We start from the raw sequence: 17,788 nt of genomic DNA, 5'->3' as shown, positions 1-17,788 counted from the left end.
CTCCTAACTGAAATTTTATATCCCTTGTGGTGTCCACTTTTTTCAGTGGTAAGCTGCTAAACTTGTTAGTTGTCATTTCCCCAGTGACTGATCTATTTATTGATATTTTCCCCTTCTTTTTGATTCAGTGTTAGCAAGTTGTATTTTTCTGGGAAAGCATCTCTATTCACTGGGTTTTCTTTGCTTTGCCGTGTGTGTGTGTGTGTGTGTGTGTGTGTGTGTGTGTACATACGTGTGCGTGCGCCTTAGGGTTGTGTGAAATAATCTCTTATGTATCTTCTAATTTCTACTGTAATTGTGGTTTTCCCACTTTTCTTTTTTCTCCTTTTAACTTGTGTGAAGAGTTTATTTTGTCTTTCTCAAGGACCAGTTTTTAAATTCTGTCTACATTTTAAATTTCTATTTCATTGATTTGAGCTTTTATCTTTATTAATTTCCTTTTCCTGGCTTCCTTTGGTTTCTTTGTGGTTTGGGTTTTTTTTTTTTTTTAAAGGAGTATATTTTATTCTGTAAGTTTACATCTTGATGAAGACATATGAGGCTGCTTCATTAAGTTCCTTCAAGTGCAGCTTCATTGTGGCTTATAAGTTTTGATGTAAAATATTTCCTTTTGCATTGCTTTTTAGATAGTTTGTAATTATCTTAATTCCATTTGATCCAAGCTTATCTAGGATAATCTTGTTTCTTATTTTTGAGTTCTTGAAACTGCATATACACTAGTATTTTCTCATTTTCTTAATTTTTCTCATAAACGCACAAACAGCTGACATTCAGGGGCTCATGATCCATGAGAAATAATCAGTTTTTTCTAAAGTAGAGACATTAGCTGTATTGGTTGTTATTCTATGAGGCTTTATCATAATAAAATTCTTCAAAGATTTCCTTTGAAGAATTGTAACTAGCTGGGGCCTGCTCTTACAGATCTCCTCCAGGTAAACCACCTCCATTAGGCAGTTATATTTTTTTCTGACCTTTGCTAAAAAGATCTATCAACTCTTCTTAAAGCTATCATCTTTCCAACTAAGTTTTTTTTTTTTAATTTTCAGAAAAATAATGGATTGTATGTATAGCAATAAATTTGGAGATATTTTTTAAATTAAGTAGTATAGCATACAGCAGCTGATTCTTGTTGAAAAACTAAAACGCTTTTATAGGCAGTAATACCCGTTTCATGTGTTCTGGAGTCAAAAAGTATAAAAATACTCAAATCCTTTTTTCCTCACAGACGGAGTATGCAAGGTTTGAAAATGGCCGATTTGTATACCGAATAAACCGCTCCCCAATGTGTGAATATATGATCAACTTCATCCACAAGCTCAAACACTTACCAGAGAAATATATGATGAACAGTGTTTTGGAAAACTTCACAATTTTATTGGTAATGGTTTCATCTCTTTCCTGTTTGGGCAGATGCTGCCATGAAGTTTGATGGGGGAAGTAAGGAGGGTGGGCCTGGGAGGCCCCGGGCTTGGGCCAAGGGAATTGACCAGGTTGTTGGATTGGGCTCCCAGTGGTCAGTCAGCAGTTGGATTTGCAGAAAATTTGGGCTTAAGTCTGTAGAAGAGAAGGGGTTTTATCTGGCTAGGGTTTCTAAGGTTGGCGGAACTGGAATTCAGTTGGATAATAAAAAGTTATGGTCCTATGTTCTTATCTCTGGCTGCAGAGTAGAAAGACCTCGAGAACTTTTTAAAATCCTGATACTCAGGCTGCATCCTAGATCAAATCAATCAGGATCCCTGAGGATAGGACCCAAGCATGTGTATTTTTAAAAATTCCATAGGTAATTGCAATGTTAGCCAAGTTTTAGTCTCAGCAGCAACATGGTATGCAAATCAGGCAAAAGCTGAGTCAGCAGGTTTGTATTTCAAACATACTTTGACTCCATGACAAACTTCCAAGGCCTTCTAAGAAGTTACATGCATTAAGACAGGAAAATATATAAAAGCTTTTAGTACCAAAAGAAATAGAAATTAGAATGCATGGAATGCAATGACCAGGAGGAGGAAAATGTTCTTCATAGGCTACAAAATCTGGCTAGGCTGAGCACAGTGGCTCACACCTGTAATCTCAAACTTTGGGAGGCCAAGGTGGGAGGATCCCCTGAGCCCAGGAGTTAGAGACCAGCCTGGGCAGCATAGTGACACCCCATCTCAAAACAAACAGGCAAAACAAACTTAATGGGCAGCTAAAGGAAAGGAAGAATAGTGCTTAAGGTCCATAATGCCAGATGGTTCTGTGTGTGTTTTCCCCTAATACTAAACTTTAAAACGAGTTTCTTCTGGGACCTTTATTGGGGGATTTTGGAAGGTTGTTAGGAACATGTCATCCTCAAAACAGAAAATGCAGTAATGGGTTTCATAAGGCTCATTTTAAAATAAAAAATAACATGACTTGATGAAACTAAAGGAAAAATGCCAAAACAAAACTTGATGGAAACAGTCTTGCCAAAAGAGGGGCAACAAGGCTATATTTTGGCCAGATACCCCTTTGAGAGCCTACTTTATTCCTTTTTGTTGCTAAGATTAAGAACTAGAATACAGAGCAGGAATTCTTTAGTTGGTGTTTTTGGTTCCATTGGGACAGTGGCTTTCAATCAGCAGTGGTCTGGTTTTAAAAAAAAAAAAAAAAAAAGATTCTTTCCCAGGTTCCCAAAACCATAATTTATACATTTTGCCTACTTCTGTGGTGTAAATATGCCCTCCATGGGGAATTTCAAGCTACCAGTAGCTATTCAGCTCATGAAATTACTTAATATTTAACAATAACTTTCATGAGTCAGTAGGAGCCAGCTCCTGTATACCATTGTAAAAAAAAAAAAAAAATGTAACTTTTAAAAATACAAATCCCTGTGCATATTAGATTCATCCAGGAAGGTTTAAAACATCTAAGGCCTAGGCCCTACCCCAGATGAATAAAAATCCCTGGAGATGGGACCCAGCATCCTGGTTTTTGTTTATTTTTTAAGCTCTGCATGTAGTTGTGGTGTGCAGCCAGGTTGAGACCCATTGCTATAAGAGATTGGCAAATGAGCTGCAAGGATTCTCAGAGTTCACAGACACATGATTGGCATACAGCTGGCAAACATAATTTTACATATAATTTTCATTTGTTCCAGGAAGAGAATCTTAACAAATGTGTCCATGTCCCTCTAAAATTTAGAAACCAACATTCAAGGGAAGTTTGGAATACATGCTCTTTAATGACATTGATTAGTATTCCTTTCTTTAATGGCCCTTTGGTGAAAATTGAGCAGTTAAAGGTTTGCAGAACTGGCAGGTAGGAGGTGCTTGTCATATAGGTGCTCCCTGTTGCTATTTAAGAACAGATGCATCACCTTAGCAGTCAGATGCGTAGAAGGTGAGTGTGATTATCTGTTGAGGATCTTAAGTAGCCACAGGAATTAATAGCTTCTGAATGAATAGCTTCCCTGCCTCTCTTGTGGGGAATCTTAGCTGTTTATTAAAAATCAATGCTGATTCTGTTTCTGCATGCTAAGGATGCATGTCGTCACTCCCTAAAACTCTACCTCAGAGAGCACAGCTAAGATAAATGTGGCCTGGAAAAACATTAAAGCCCCTATTACCCACAGAACCCGACTACAGTTATGCACTGCATAGCAACGTGAAGGACGGACCGCATGTACGGTAGTGCTCCCATGAGATTACAATGGAGGTGAAAAATTCCTGTCACCTAGTGATGATGTAGCTATCACGTAATATAGAATAATTATGTTTTCAAATGTGGCTTAGCCTAAGTGTACAGTACAAAAGTTCACAGTGGTATACAGTAATGGCCTAGGCTGTCCCATTCACTCATCACTCAATCACTGACTCACCTAGAGCAAATTTCAGGCCTGTAAGCTCTGTTCATGGTAGGTGCCCTATATAGGTGAACTGTTTTTTTTTTTTACCTTTATACCATATTTTTACTGTAGTTTATGTGTAGATAATGTTTACATACACAAATACTTGCCATTTTGTTATAATAGGCTACAGTAATCAGTACAGTAACATGCTATACAGACATGTAACCTAGGAGCAATAGGCTAATCCATGTAGCCTAGGTGTAGCGTAGGCTGTCTCATCTAGGTTTGAGTACGTACACTCTATGATGTTGGTTTGCATGGCAAAACCACCTGACGACACATAGAAAGTGTCCCCATTGTTAAGCAGCTCATCACTGTATATCATTCATGCTCCCTTGGCACATAAGACTTTACAGCCATCCAGAGAACTTAGCAGGTTAGATTAATTTCAAAATATGTCATTAAGCAACTAAATGAATTTCTTTAATATGGAGAATTAATGCCTGTCAATAGAAATAACAGTTCAGTTTTAGAAAAACTGAAATTAAGCCAGCACTCTTGGATTATGAAAATCATCTAATTGATGAACAGGAGAAATTGTACCTTATATAAAATGATGTAGTATTTGCAGATAACCTATACAAATAATCTCTTATACTTTAAATCATCTCTAGATTATACCAAATACAATGTAAATGGTATGTAAATAGTTATACTAATTTTCAAAATTTGTATTTTTATTGTTATATTATTTTCATTGTGTCTTTTTTCCTCTCCAAATATTTTCAGTCTGAGATTGATTGAATCTGCAAGTGCAGAATCGCAGATAAAGAGGGCCAAGTGTATTCTTTTGTAGAAAGCTTTCAAGAAGTTTGAATAGCTTGTGGAGGTGTCAGGTGCTGTGCTAGACCCTTTGTAAATGTTACATTGTATAATTCTCCATATTAAAGTGTGAGGTCATTTTTATTCTCATTTTATGGATAAAGAATGTCAGGCCACCCTGAGGTCACAGAGCCAGTGATAGAAATAAATCAAGACTTGAATGGATAGAAAAGACACTTTGCAAGATTATCTTATGGTCATGAAATCAAAAGACTTGAGTTTAAGACTTAACTCTGTGGCCTTGGTCACTTAGTCTTCAGACCATAGTTTCACTTTCATTTATAAACAAAACACTCAAGTCTGCACTCTCTACCTCAGAGGTTATCATTGAAATATTTTAATTAATTCAGCTAAGCTATGGAGAGATAGTACCGCCTTCTAGGATACAATGCAAATAAAACCTAGTACCTGTCACATAGCAACTCATGGCCCTTCAGAACGAAAGAGGCAGGTAAATAAACCATTGCAAGTTACTAATGTCAAGTGCAGAGTGATGAGGTACGGGGTTCTCAGGGATGTTGCCTCTATGGATAAGCAGACATCTGATTAACAAGAATAGGGGCATTCCCTGGGTGCATACTTAGGTGCCAGGGGCCGGGGTGCTGTGGTGAACTAGGCAGGTGGGCCGCCATCCTGGGGTCTGAGGAGGGAGGCAGCTATGCATCAAGTCATCACAAAATGAGTGAAAACTGTATCTCTTGCTACCAACATGGGGCATTCGTAGAATAGGGGAATTTGACCTAGTTCTGGTGGAAGCTGAGGAAGACTTCCTGAGGAAGAAACAGTTGAGAGCTATCTGCATGGTGAATAGGCAACCATGACCAAATGAACCTCTCAGCTACTTCCTTGTCAAAGATCACCCACTGCTAGAGGTATTATATCATATGAGACAATCTGTGTAAAGCATTTGATACTGAGTAGATGGATAGTAAGCAGTCAAATATATGTTGGCTATTCTGATGGGAATTTTCATTTTCATTCATTCAGCAAATATTAAATGACTGTTGTGTGCCATGTCCCCAAGCTAGTTGCTGGGAAACAGGGCCCCTGTTCCTAAGGAACTTAAATTCCACTGGATGAGATGGACATTAGAAAAACAAGTTGTACATTTCTTTATGTGTTTACCGACTGCATAGCATGCTGTCTGTGATGGGGAAATGAGATGTACTATAAGACTTTATTTTTTAGGTAGAGACTGGAAGCTTGGATGCCTTAACGGAAGGGAAACTAAACAGGAGCAGCAGCCTGATACTTAGAGGGAAATTAGGCCTACAACAAACTGGATGAACTGGATGAGGCTCTCAGGTTCAAAGTGTTTTCATTCAAACAATGCTCTGGTGTCATCAAACACAAAAGTAACAGTCACTGAAGCATTTGGTGATGTTTGTGCTTGATTAGATTTGCTCTTAGAAAGTTGTTCTGAGAATGTCATGGGGAATTGAGACTGGAGTGAGGGCAGGAAGGAGTCAGGGACTGTCTGATGTGGAGGGAGCTGCAATGATTTGGGCTGGAGAACTCAGGATCTGAGGGAGAAGGAGAGGGATTCAAGAGACTGGAGGGGAAGCATGAGTATTTCACAATACATTTTAAAAGATAAAGCCCATGTCTGTGGAAAGAATGTCATTCCACAGGATTCTGCCCATCCCATTGCTCCTTGATTCAGCAGATACTTTGCTGGGTCCAGGCACTGCTGGTTAATATGGTGCTGAGGGAGGCACTCCTCCTGCAGTTTCTGTCTGTCACTGGCTATTGTGAAACAAAATTTAGCAAAAGTTTAAGACTAGGATGGGAAAAAGAGTAGATTTTAAATGTTCTGACGAAGTATGTGAAGTGCTTGGTATGTTGGTTAGCCTGATATAATCGTTCCACAATATATACATCTGTCATCACACAGTAGCCCATAAACATATGTACTGCAAGACTTTATTCTTTAGGTAGGGACTGGAATTATTACTTTTCAATTAAAAAATTCAGATAAAAAATAAGACAATTTCCTATATTTTTTAGGTAGGGACTGGAATTACTTTTCAATTAAAAAATTCAGATAAAAAGACAGTTTCCTAGAGTAAATGATTGACTTGTGGAATTAAAGAGAATTCTCTTTGTTGTAGCCCCCTAAAAAACAAAAACACAAACTGCACTAATTATTGTGATCTTTTCTTGGTCATAGATTATAAGTGAGACCCTATCTAGAAGGTATTTCTTACTTATGATAGGCAAGTTTAGATGGGCTTCAGGTCACACTTGTGGTGATCTGAATCTGTTTGAGGACACAGAGTGAGGCTGAGTAAATCTCTGTTGGACTTAAGACTCATTCTTCTCCAGTTAAGTCATGGTAGGCCTGCACAGATGGAGTATGTTTTCATTGGTGTGGAATTATACTTATATACCTTTTTTTATTTTAACAGGTGGTAACAAACAGGGATACGCAAGAAACTCTCCTCTGCATGGCCTGTGTGTTTGAAGTTTCAAATAGTGAACATGGAGCACAACATCATATTTACAGGCTTGTAAAGGACTGAACATGGTTATTTATATATATAGATATCTGTATATACACACACACATATGTGCACACACACACTCTCTCTCCATTATCGAACGACTGACTGTAAACCTCACCACACAGGGTGGTGCCCTGGCCCCGAGGTCACCCCAACTTTTCTAAATCCTGTTTGAGTGAAGTCATTTTCTCATGTGTTCATACTATCATGGTAGCTGTGAAGTTCTGGTACAGTTGTAAAAAGAGAAATTGAGTTGTTTCTGTATGTTCTTCAAATGTGCAGCCCACAATTCCTCGGGAAAGGTGAACCTGAACAACCCAAGTCTCTCTCTGCAGAGCCCTGTTTCTAATTGTGGTAGAAAATATTGAGACAGAGCATTTGCCATGGGACATTTACAGCCTTTATACAAATGTATTTAGTTCTTTTTTTTCCAACGTAAAATTCTTGTTTTAAGATACAAGTAAAATTAATCTTTAAATATAAATGTAAATTAGTACACAAAACTAAGAATCTTTAGACTTATCTTTGTAACTAATTAGGGTGGAAGTTATGAAAGAATGTAATTCACTAAATTATTTTTTAAATGAAACTTTTTTTTTTCTTTTTGAAACCAAATGTTAAACTATAGCCTTAAGAAATGCTTGGTAGAAGTGTCCTAATGAGACAGATTTGTACTTTTTTCCTCAAGGTTAACACTAATCTCCTAATCCATTAAACTCTTGAACAGGTATTACAAAGGAAGAAAACTTCACCCCTTATCCTTAACATATATAGTATATTTAAAACTATAAAATTGTATTGTACTAATGTGATGATTATTTAATGAAAAAGAAAAGATGGCTCTTTTTGCAATAAGTAGATACTGAAAAAAATCTAAACTTACAATGTTTATAGTCTTGTGTGTGCAGTTATATTTTATATGGACAACCAAATTTTTTATTATGCTGAGTAAATATTTGAACCACTGAATTTTAATAACAAAATTTTTAAATTGGCATGAATACTGCACTTTGAGATGCAAAGTATAGAGAATTCTGTGGCTGGGAGAAAATTTAATCAAACAGACAAGTAAAAGGCTCATCAGTTTTAGCATCTCTGCTCCGTAGAAAACTGTAAGCATCCTCACTAGCCTGTGGATACATTCTTTATTTCTAGTGACCCAACATGCATATTAACCTGCTGTAACTAGAGGTCTGTGTGTATGTATGTGTATACATATACACACATGCACATATAGTGATTCAGCACATTTAGTGAACACTTGTTTCGTGTCACTCAGTTTGCTAGGTGCTGATATGTATGTATATCTCAGTCTGTGTCTGTAGACTTTTAGATACATCCTAAGAACATTCATTTCCTTAGCATCTCTCAGTAAGTTAACAGTTCTTGTTTGACTTAGGTTTAAGAGGCCCAGCTACCTCTCTCTGATTTTTTCAAATAATAGGCTCATTTGGGAGAGTCTCTTGCCAGAAGAGATTCAACTTTCCAATCTAAGTATTCCAGATCATTGTCCAGACAGAGTTGGTTAGATGTGGCCCAGATGGTTTGAGTTACTTCCATAAGTATTTCACTTGGGAGAGAACAGGGAGTATCCCTCCAGCTTCCCAAAGAAATAGGTTTTTATAAGTGGTAGGAATATATGAACACAATAGAACATGAAATAAGTTTCATAGTTTCTAAAACATGTCACGATTTTTCCACCAAGCTAGAAAATAAAAAACTTAGTTCTGCCACAACCAAGTAACTTACACGCCCCCTTCCCTGTCTCAACACCTGCTTTGACCCTGCTTGTATTAATACAGTAGTCAACATCTTGTGGTCCTGAACAAGATATTCAGCCGGCTCATGGGAAACACCAAAACACTGACTAAGCCTGACCTCTCCCAAATGCATCCCTGGTCATTGGGAAGACCAGAGGAGAAAGTGCAAAACTGTCCCCATTTGGAATGCCGGTTCTTCTGTAACCCGGTTGGACAGTGCTACTCTGCCCATCATAAAGAGACTACTGTTGATTCTCTGATTCTAGGCTGTCCTGTGAAGGATTGCCCCAGGTGTCCCCTTTCACAGTCATCACATTTACAATGACTTGTTGAACATCCCTCTTAGGGATGTTTCTTTTGCTCTTATTTCCTGCATCTTTCCTTAAGGGAAGCCCCATCCTCTCCCAGGACCAGGAGTATATGACCAGGCAAGTACAAATGGCTAAAAGCCAAGCCATTCTAGAACTTCAGTGGGAGAGAGAACTGGCTCATATTCTACCCAGGAATGGGACTTTGCAGTGCAGCCAGACAGACAGGCTCTTGGGATTTACTTTTCAAAGCACAAAAATATTGGGACCCAAGAAGACCAGCTAGAGGACACTTCTCTTGGCGCAGAGATGGACACAGCCCATTCTGACCTCACAGGGTCAGCTGGGCCCCCTGGTGCTTTACCCCCTGCATCCTCTTGCTCAGAATGCCTTTGCAGTTGAGTTTTCTGGGTTTCTATCATTGACGTTGAAGTTTTTCTCCTTGCTCTTACAACACCTAAAGATTTTTAAGAGTTTATTTCTTATCTTGTTCTTCTAAAGCTTTCTCCAGCACAGGTATTTTCTCTGTCTTAACCACTGGTCTAGTCACCCCAGTAGGCTTCTCTTTGTCTCTCCCAGATTAGACCCTTGGGTGAGATTGGCATCACAACATCTAATCGGAGTCTGTCCTTTGTCCTTCATTCTGTATGGCAGTCTCCCTTTGTTGTAAAAGCTTTCTAAAGCATACTAAAGAAGCCTTCCCAGAGCCTGTCTCACTGCTCCTCCAAGTGCTCCATCTCCTTGAGCCCCTCTGGTGCCAGGCTTGCTTCATGGCCATCTTGTGCTTTCACTGCAGTTTGGGGGCCAGTTTTCCACAGCCTAAACGGGGGAGCTGTCAAATGGGGCTCTGGTCTGTGGGCATTCATTTGCATCCTAGAGGCTGAGAATAAAATCAGGACTTCCTCACGTGTGTCCTGGAACCCCAGCATGTCCAAGGTTTCTCAACCTTGACACCACTGACATTGTGGACTGGGCAATTCTTTGTTCTGCAGAGCTGTCCTGTGCATTATGGGAGATTTACTAATATCCCTGGCTTCTACCCAGTAAGTACCACTAGCACCTCTTCCCCCGGGTTTCACAACCCAGCGTGTCTCCAGACATTGCCAAATATCCCATCAGGTACAAAATGATCCCCAGTCGAGACCTCTTGCCCAAGATCTTACAGGTCACAATGACCACATTTGAAATTGTTTTCCTTCCATTTTACCTCGTGAAACCATCTCTCCCAGAGCCTTGTTTCACGTCATCAAGAGACAGGTAGGACTATTAAGTGACATTGTGTCCACGTTTCTTCCTGTTTCAAAACTTCTGTTTCACAACAATTTCTCCCTCTCTACAAGTACTCTTTCACTCAACCCTGGGGAAGTTGGAAACAGCAGGTCACCCTCATCCCTTTAATCAACTCACACCTGTTTAAAGAGTGTTTCTGATTTCAGCTTCATTCCTTAGTTTACTGGGGTTAAAAAAAAAAGTCTCAGCAACTTTCCTTGTTTCTCATGGGTCTCATTATCAAACCTTTACTTATTTCAACATATTTCCTCTGGGCTTCTTCTAGTTTCTGCCTTAAAATCATTGCTGTTTTGTAAATGTATTGAAACCTCTGGAACATTTCACCTTTAGAGGTGGAGGATAGAGGGATTCATACCAGACGAGGGCTTAGAGAACTTTTCTCTTTTGAGCTGAAAGAGAGCACAGTCTACTTTCCTTCATTTTGTCGATGAGAACGTTGAGAGCCAGAGGGGAGGTGACATGTCCAGAGTCACCCAGCTGGTTAGTGACAGAAAAAGGGTGAGACTTGTCTAGGGTTCCTGCCACTTTGATCCTTGGCCTCTCCTGGGGGAGGCTGCTATTCTTTGGTGCTCTAAGCTTAAACAATCCCTCAGAATGTGTGGGCAGGTCAGCTTAGGAGAGACAGGGGGATTCAGGATCCCCCTGTGCCAGAGCATAGCCTCACCGATGCTGCTTCCCACACCAAACTGTCCTGTCCCACCGTTGCTATCTGAGGCATCCACAAACAGGCAGGAAAGCTGGTGAGCCGTTTTACTTCCTGAGGACAATTCCCCGGCCACAGGCTCCGAGTCAAATTTCTATTTGGTAAGCATCCTAGCAGCAAAGTCCTGCACTCAGACCAGCCAAAAAACAGCCCCCGTTCCAAGTACTTGGTGTCAAAAGTCCCCGAATGACTTTTAAACCCAAGTCTTCTTAAGGTTTCAGTACTGTGGTGGCTTTAGCAGTTGTTTTTGTGCAACTATAAATTATTTAAATCATATGAGATGACAGTCAACTTTACAAATCAGGTACATATTAATTTGTGTAATTTTGTGTATGCTCTGGTACACTATACCCGAACTAACAAAGGGTAGAACTAATTCTGTTTGTCGGTGTTCACACCTGTGACATTAGGAGGATATGTCTGCATTGCTTATTTCTTTATTATGTTGATGTTTCTGTGGCAAAGCCCTGCACATGGCATTTCTGAAAAGCCTTAAATCTTCAAGATGTTGCATGTAGGGTATGCAGTGCAAAAGGCTGCCTCGGAACTGCGAGCCCTTTTGTAAGCTGGAAGCATTTCTCTTACTACTGTTACTTTTGTAGGAAGTTTTCAATTCAGAGCTGCCAAAGCGTTCCCGTAAGCAGTGCCTTAGTAATACCTTAGTCATGCCCCCAGCCTTTTCTTACACTGATTCCTGATGTTCATTTACTAATTGGCCCTATATTAGAAACAAAAAAAGCAAAAATTGTCTTCATTTTGTTTTTTAAGCCCATTTTTTCTCCAGTTCTATAGGAAACTGACTACTTGGTCTAAAATCTGAAACTGGACACAAGTCAGTTCTTTCACCACACTCTCAAATGTATATACCAAAACAAAAGGTTGCAACTTCATAGTTTACTATGAAAAGCAAATTGTACTTTCTAATGTTGCCTTTTAAATTCATGACCAAATACTTAGCTATTTGTGAATCTTCTGCACTCTAGCATGAAAGTGCCTTTGGTTTGAGATTCCAGCTTAGAAAAGTGCTGCCATAATAATGATAATTTGTAGAGAGACCAAAAATATTTTGAGATCACCGTAATGCCTTTGGTTTACCGGGATGAGTAACCAACCACAGGCCTCTGTTCACAAAAGCACGATGTGGTCCCCGCCTGCTGCTAGTCTGTCTGCCAGTGGGGACCCCCCACCATCCATAGCACACTGCAGCGGAAGGACCCCAGAAGCTGTTGTGTTTGTGTGTGCCGATGACCCAGTGTGTCATTTCACCTTGTCACCCAGCCCTGCGTCCGGATGAGGGGACTTCCGCACAAACGACAGAATCTCGGCTGGTGGACAGATATTACAGCTTTCTCCTTCTCCTTGTTTCACGTTCAGTCTCTGTGGAGACTTTCTTTTCCATTCAAATGACAGTGCGCACTTATCTGGTTTACACAATACCATTTTGAAAGTTGGAAGGCTCAAACTGAGACGACAGTGCAGAACAAAACAAAAATGAGTTAGGGTTGTTACAATTGAAGTCTTCTTAGGGCAAACATACTGACTCCGAGTATCGTGTATGAATGTGCTACGAGAAACTTCCAAAGAGCACCATTCACAATTTGGCATTTTCAAAGAATGTTCCAGCCCCTGAAGGGACAGCTCTTTAAAGTCCTTGTTGGCTTTTATCCAAACCTTGTAGAAATTGGGAAAACTGATAGAGGTAAGGACGAGGAGTGAAAAGAACAAGAAGGCCAAACACCAGCCAAAAAGAAGCCAGGAAAAAAAGATTTTTCTTTGCTAATATAAATGTAAAAATAACATCAGACATCTTTGAAAATTAGCCTCTAAACTCCTAATACATACGTTCTGTCTGTCTCTACCTGGTGTCTTTAAGAATATCCTCTCTGGGCTCTGAAATTTTAGGAGTGATTCCTATCCACTCCAAGTTGTATTTATAGAAATTTGTGCAAACAAACAAAAACTATCAAATGAAGATGTACTGAACCTAAGTTATAGTTAGCTGCTTAAATTCTCAACTCCTCCCTGCCAGCACTATACCACAGTGTGGAAGAAATTAGTCAAATGCTGTTTTCCCGCTTCTCTTTTCAACTGTTACTGTGCTTTGTTTGACAGTAGTTTTCCCTCATAAAGTCGTTGCTTATATCGTTAAGAATGAAGGTTTGTGTTTAAAATTTATTGCATTGCAAAGGGTAGTTTCACTGAAGTCATGCACCGTTAAATAAGATGAAACATTTGTATTTATTGTCCTACTTCCTATGCCTAAGTAACTTCTTTTACTCTGTGAATTTGCATTGAGTCACTCACATGCCACACTACATCGTGTTAGTATTGGAGATGGCTTTTATGTTTCCTCTCGCTCATCATTAAATGGGGTCAGATTCCATTAGATTCCACCTCTCTCAGGTTGACTCTTTTGTCTGCCTTCCATGATGAGATTGTTTCTCCTTCCCCTTTCTCTAAGAGGCTGACAGATCTAGGTGTTAATTAGAAACCAGTCTCTGATTTTTTTCATTAGTCATTTTCTGTCATTAGTTTCACTGTGTAAGTTAGGTATCAACTGCACTTCCTTCAAGAAACAAGAACCATCTCCCTGTTACCTCCTGGAAAGATTTACTTCTGTAGGCCTTTTTCAATAGGCTCATGACTGCAGACAAGGAAAAAAAAGTAAAAACAAAAACAGTACGTGCCTGAAAATGACAACAAAAAATTTTGTAACATTTAAGAAAGAAACCTGAATAGCCTTTACTTCTTCAATAATACACTTAAATTTTACGTAAATTGGTTTTTGCCACGTGTTTGTTCACATTCTAAATGACTTAATGGGATTCTCTCAGTCTGTGTCTTCGTGTCACGTGTATAAAATGGTCTTGTGACGTAAGCGTTTCATCTGGTCAGTGGTTCCTTTGATATTGTACTGCTGCTGGGAGTGGGCTGTGGAACCTGCCTTCGGGTAACTGGGTTCCTCTTGGGTAGATTGGAGAGATGGGGGTGGGCGTGGGCAAATTCTCACACATCTTTTCTTAACCTATTTGCAGAAACTTTCAAAAGGCATTTGATTAAACCTCTTGGCAGTACAGTATTCTTGTATTTGTTAATGTCTGTGTTTAGGTACTGGTACCTTTTTGTTTTAAAATGTTCTAAGTGTTGGCTTTAAAGTGAATTTATCTTTAGTATGATAGTTATATGAAAATTATAGGATTTGTGTGCAGAGAATTTTTTTATAAAGTGCTTTGTAAAAAAAAAAAATGTATTCTAGCTTTTGCGGTACATATGTGTGATAACTTTAATATCCATGACAGTTAAGTGCAATTATTTCATCACTCTAAAAATGCTATTTTTGTGTCAGTTCCTGCAGGTGTTTTCATGTCTTTGCAAAGTGACACATTTTGATGCCTTCTTGATAAAGTGGTAGACATTTTGTAGCTTTCTAGAAACTTTGTATTCATACGGTATCAATGAAAAATAAAGAAAATGAAAGTGTGGGTCACCTTTTTTATCTGCAGAAGTGTGTGTTGTTAAAAATGAAATGAAGTATGTGTTGTGAGTGATGATATGAAGAACGGCGTAAAGGAGGTTGCAGCTTTCATCCTTTTGAAGGTGTCCACCAAACTTGATAATTGGAACTTTTTAGGTGTTACATCTAACAGGGTTTCTTTTTTTTCTTTCTTTCTTTTTTCTTTGAGACAGGGTCTTGCTCTCACCCAGGCTGGAGTGCAGTGGCACAATCTCGGCTGGCTGCAACCTCTGCCTCCCGGGTTCAAGTGATTCTACTTCCTTAGCCTCCCAGGTACTTGGGACTAGAGGCACCCACCACCATGCCTGGCTAATTTTTCTATTTTTAGTAGAGACGGGTTTTCACCATGTTGGCCAGGATGGTCTCGATCTCTTGACTTCATGATCCACCCGCCTCAGCCTCCCAAAGTGCTAGGATTACAGGTGTGAGCCACCGTGCCCAGCCTCTCTAACAGGGTTTCTTAAAAAATGCCCAAAAGTCAATCAGTCCACCTGCCTGTCTCACTCTTTAGTGCTTCATTAAAATTGACGACATAAATTTTGCAGAATGGCTCATCTGTGGATCCCAGACTTACCCTGAGAAGCCAAATCCCATGAGCCTTAGCACACCAGCCCAACCATTGAGTGTGTGTTGTTGCTGTTAACCAAACTTGCTGGGCACATGCCAGGAATGAGGGATAGGGCAGAGGATAAGGTACAGATATAAATAAATACAGCATGGCTCTTTCCTACACAGTACTTACTTACATTCTTAGGAGCTGGATTGCACATTGAGCTATAACTCCTGACCCTGTCCTCTGCATCACCATGGGGGGTTCATGATTCAGGTGTATGCAGCACATGTGCATAACAAAACTTTGGATTCCCCAAGGGTTTACTGTCTGCTGGGCACTGTGCCAAGTGCGTTTGATACAATGTATATATACATTGTACTTTAAAATTCTCACTGTAGTTCCAGTGACATTATTCCCCCAAACTGAGGCCCAGAAAGGATAGCTTATTGAAAGTCATGACTAGTACATTGTTTGGCCTTAAAGAAGATCATTCTGACAGTTCAGCCTGGACTTTTGGTACCTGCATCTTGGCTCACTGCGCTAGGGAAGCAGCTCAAGACTAGAGGAGAAATCTGGCTTGAGGGCAAAGAACTTTCTTAAACAATGATGATCTTGGACTTCTGAGAGTGAGACTCAAATGTACCTTGGGATCCTTCATTTGTGAACTAGACCTCAGAAGCTCTTGCTTCTCTATTTCTTTGAAGTCTGAGGAAAACCTGCCTGAAATCCCAAGAAGCATGCTCTGGAGGGGAGCATCAACAGCGTGAACTTGCCTGTCCCTTTGAAAGTGATGATTTTCAGCAGTCCACCATTTTTGAGAGGAATGCCATTGTCCAGTGAATTGCTCAGAGCAGAGGGAAGGAAACAATTTAGCATTTTGTCGAAGTCCTATGCCAAGCATCTTTGCCATTTTCTTTAACCCACATACTCTTGAAAAGAGGAATCATTTCTAATTTTTCAATAAGGAAAGTGAAGCCTAGAGATGGTAGAGGCCCTTATTAAGGTCATGCAAGCTGGTCATTGCAGCTCTGGTGTGGCCACTCATGACACTTTTCTACCTCCTCCTCTAAAACAAGGTACTTTAATACCTTAAAAACATCCTTTGTTAGTGCCTAGGGTTCCAGTCACTTTGAGTTCAGCAAAGAGAGTGACCTGCTATTTAAACCAACATCACTGAGTAAAGAGACTAGAAGAGCAAAGAGGAAGGTTCTGGTATGATCAAGGAACAAGCAACTTGGCTGGAAACCCCTAGTCATTTCTTCCTGCCTTATTGCTTCAGGGTACTAATATAAATAGCTACTACTTGTTGGAAGTCATTGTTAGTTACTATAAAGTAATCAGTGTGGCAACTGATAAAAATTCCAATAATGTGTTATGTAAGCCTCTGAGGTGTTAGTGGGTAAAATTGCCTTCAAAGCCTCCCTCGTCCTGTTTGATGCCCCCTGATGGGGCATATACCTGATTTTACATAGGTTATCACAAGTAGCAGATAGTCTGCTGATTACCTGACTGCATCTTTTCAGCAAATACTCTCCTACTTGCTTAGGTTTCCAAGAAGCTCAGAATTTTAATTTGTCCCCTGTGCTATTAAGAAAATAACTAAAATATAAAGGCACAGAATGATTGAAAGTAAAGAATGAAAAATACATACTATCAAAACACTAACCAAAATAAAGCTGATGTAGCTATATTAACTTCAAACCAGTATAGCTCAAGGCAAAAATTACTACTAGTTAATGAAGATTACTTCAAGACATGGGTTTCAGTTAACCAGGAAGAATAAAGATGCTAAACTTGTATGCACCTAATTACATAGCTTCAAATTACATAAAGCAAAATTTGACAAATGGCCATAGAGGGAGTGTTTTTAAACTCATCCAGTTACTTACAGATAAAGCAGACCCCCAAAATGTAAGATATAGAGAATTTGAACAGCATAATTTAATGTGCTGTTCAAAGTACAAAGTAATGAACCCCAAAATTGGAGACTACATTATTTTCAAGTGCATACAGAATTTTCATGAAAATTGACCACGTCCAAGGCTGAAGGCCAGGAAACTATGGCCCATGAGCCAAATCTTGCCCACTGCCTATTTTTGTAAATGAAGTTTTATTGGAACACAGCCACCATTTGTTTACTTACTGTCTGGCTGCTGTCACATGACAATGGCACAGTGGATTCATTGTAAAAAGATCCTATAGCTCACAAAACCTAAAATAGTTGCTATGTGGACCTTTACAGAAAATTGCCAAATCCCATCTTAAGCCAAAAAGCAAGGTTCTATATCCAGTAGTCCTAAAAAGATACTCATGATTTCCTTTCTTCGCGCATAGACACTGGCAAATTGTTAAAGATCCCTTTGATACCCTCATGTGGCATCCTAGTATCCTTCCTTAAGTGCCCCAGCTGCTCCTTTGATCTGTGGTCTATAGGTCTGAGAATAGGCTAAGATCTTAGATCTTGAAAGG

At 39.5% G+C, this 17,788-nt stretch overlaps 1 protein-coding gene across 11 annotated transcripts in view; it reads left to right on the top strand.

The window, feature by feature from the left end:
• The window catches only part of TEAD1 (TEA domain transcription factor 1), a 270,375-nt gene extending 255,636 nt beyond the window's left edge, over window positions 1–14,739 (top strand). For 10 of the 11 annotated variants that reach the window (XM_021675161.2, XM_012456635.3, XM_064365163.1 and 7 more), the window contains 2 exons: window positions 1,226–1,378; window positions 7,096–8,182. In XM_021675161.2, coding sequence (XP_021530836.1) covers window positions 1,226–1,378; window positions 7,096–7,209 — 267 coding nt within the window. In that variant the 3' untranslated portion in view covers window positions 7,210–8,182. Of the gene's footprint in view, window positions 1–1,225; window positions 1,379–7,095 lie in introns of all 11 variants that reach the window. The other variant, XM_012456636.3, reaches the window with a different exon arrangement.
• Window positions 14,740–17,788: the final 3,049 nt, after the last annotated feature.

The sequence above is a fragment of the Aotus nancymaae genome, unplaced genomic scaffold (assembly GCF_030222135.1).
Source record: "Aotus nancymaae isolate 86718 unplaced genomic scaffold, 86718_ANA_hifiasm-v0.15.2.pri h1tg000059l, whole genome shotgun sequence".
NCBI lineage: Eukaryota > Metazoa > Chordata > Mammalia > Primates > Aotidae > Aotus > Aotus nancymaae.
Note: the sequence above shows the minus strand (reverse complement) of the source record. Positions and strands in the feature narration are given on the sequence as shown.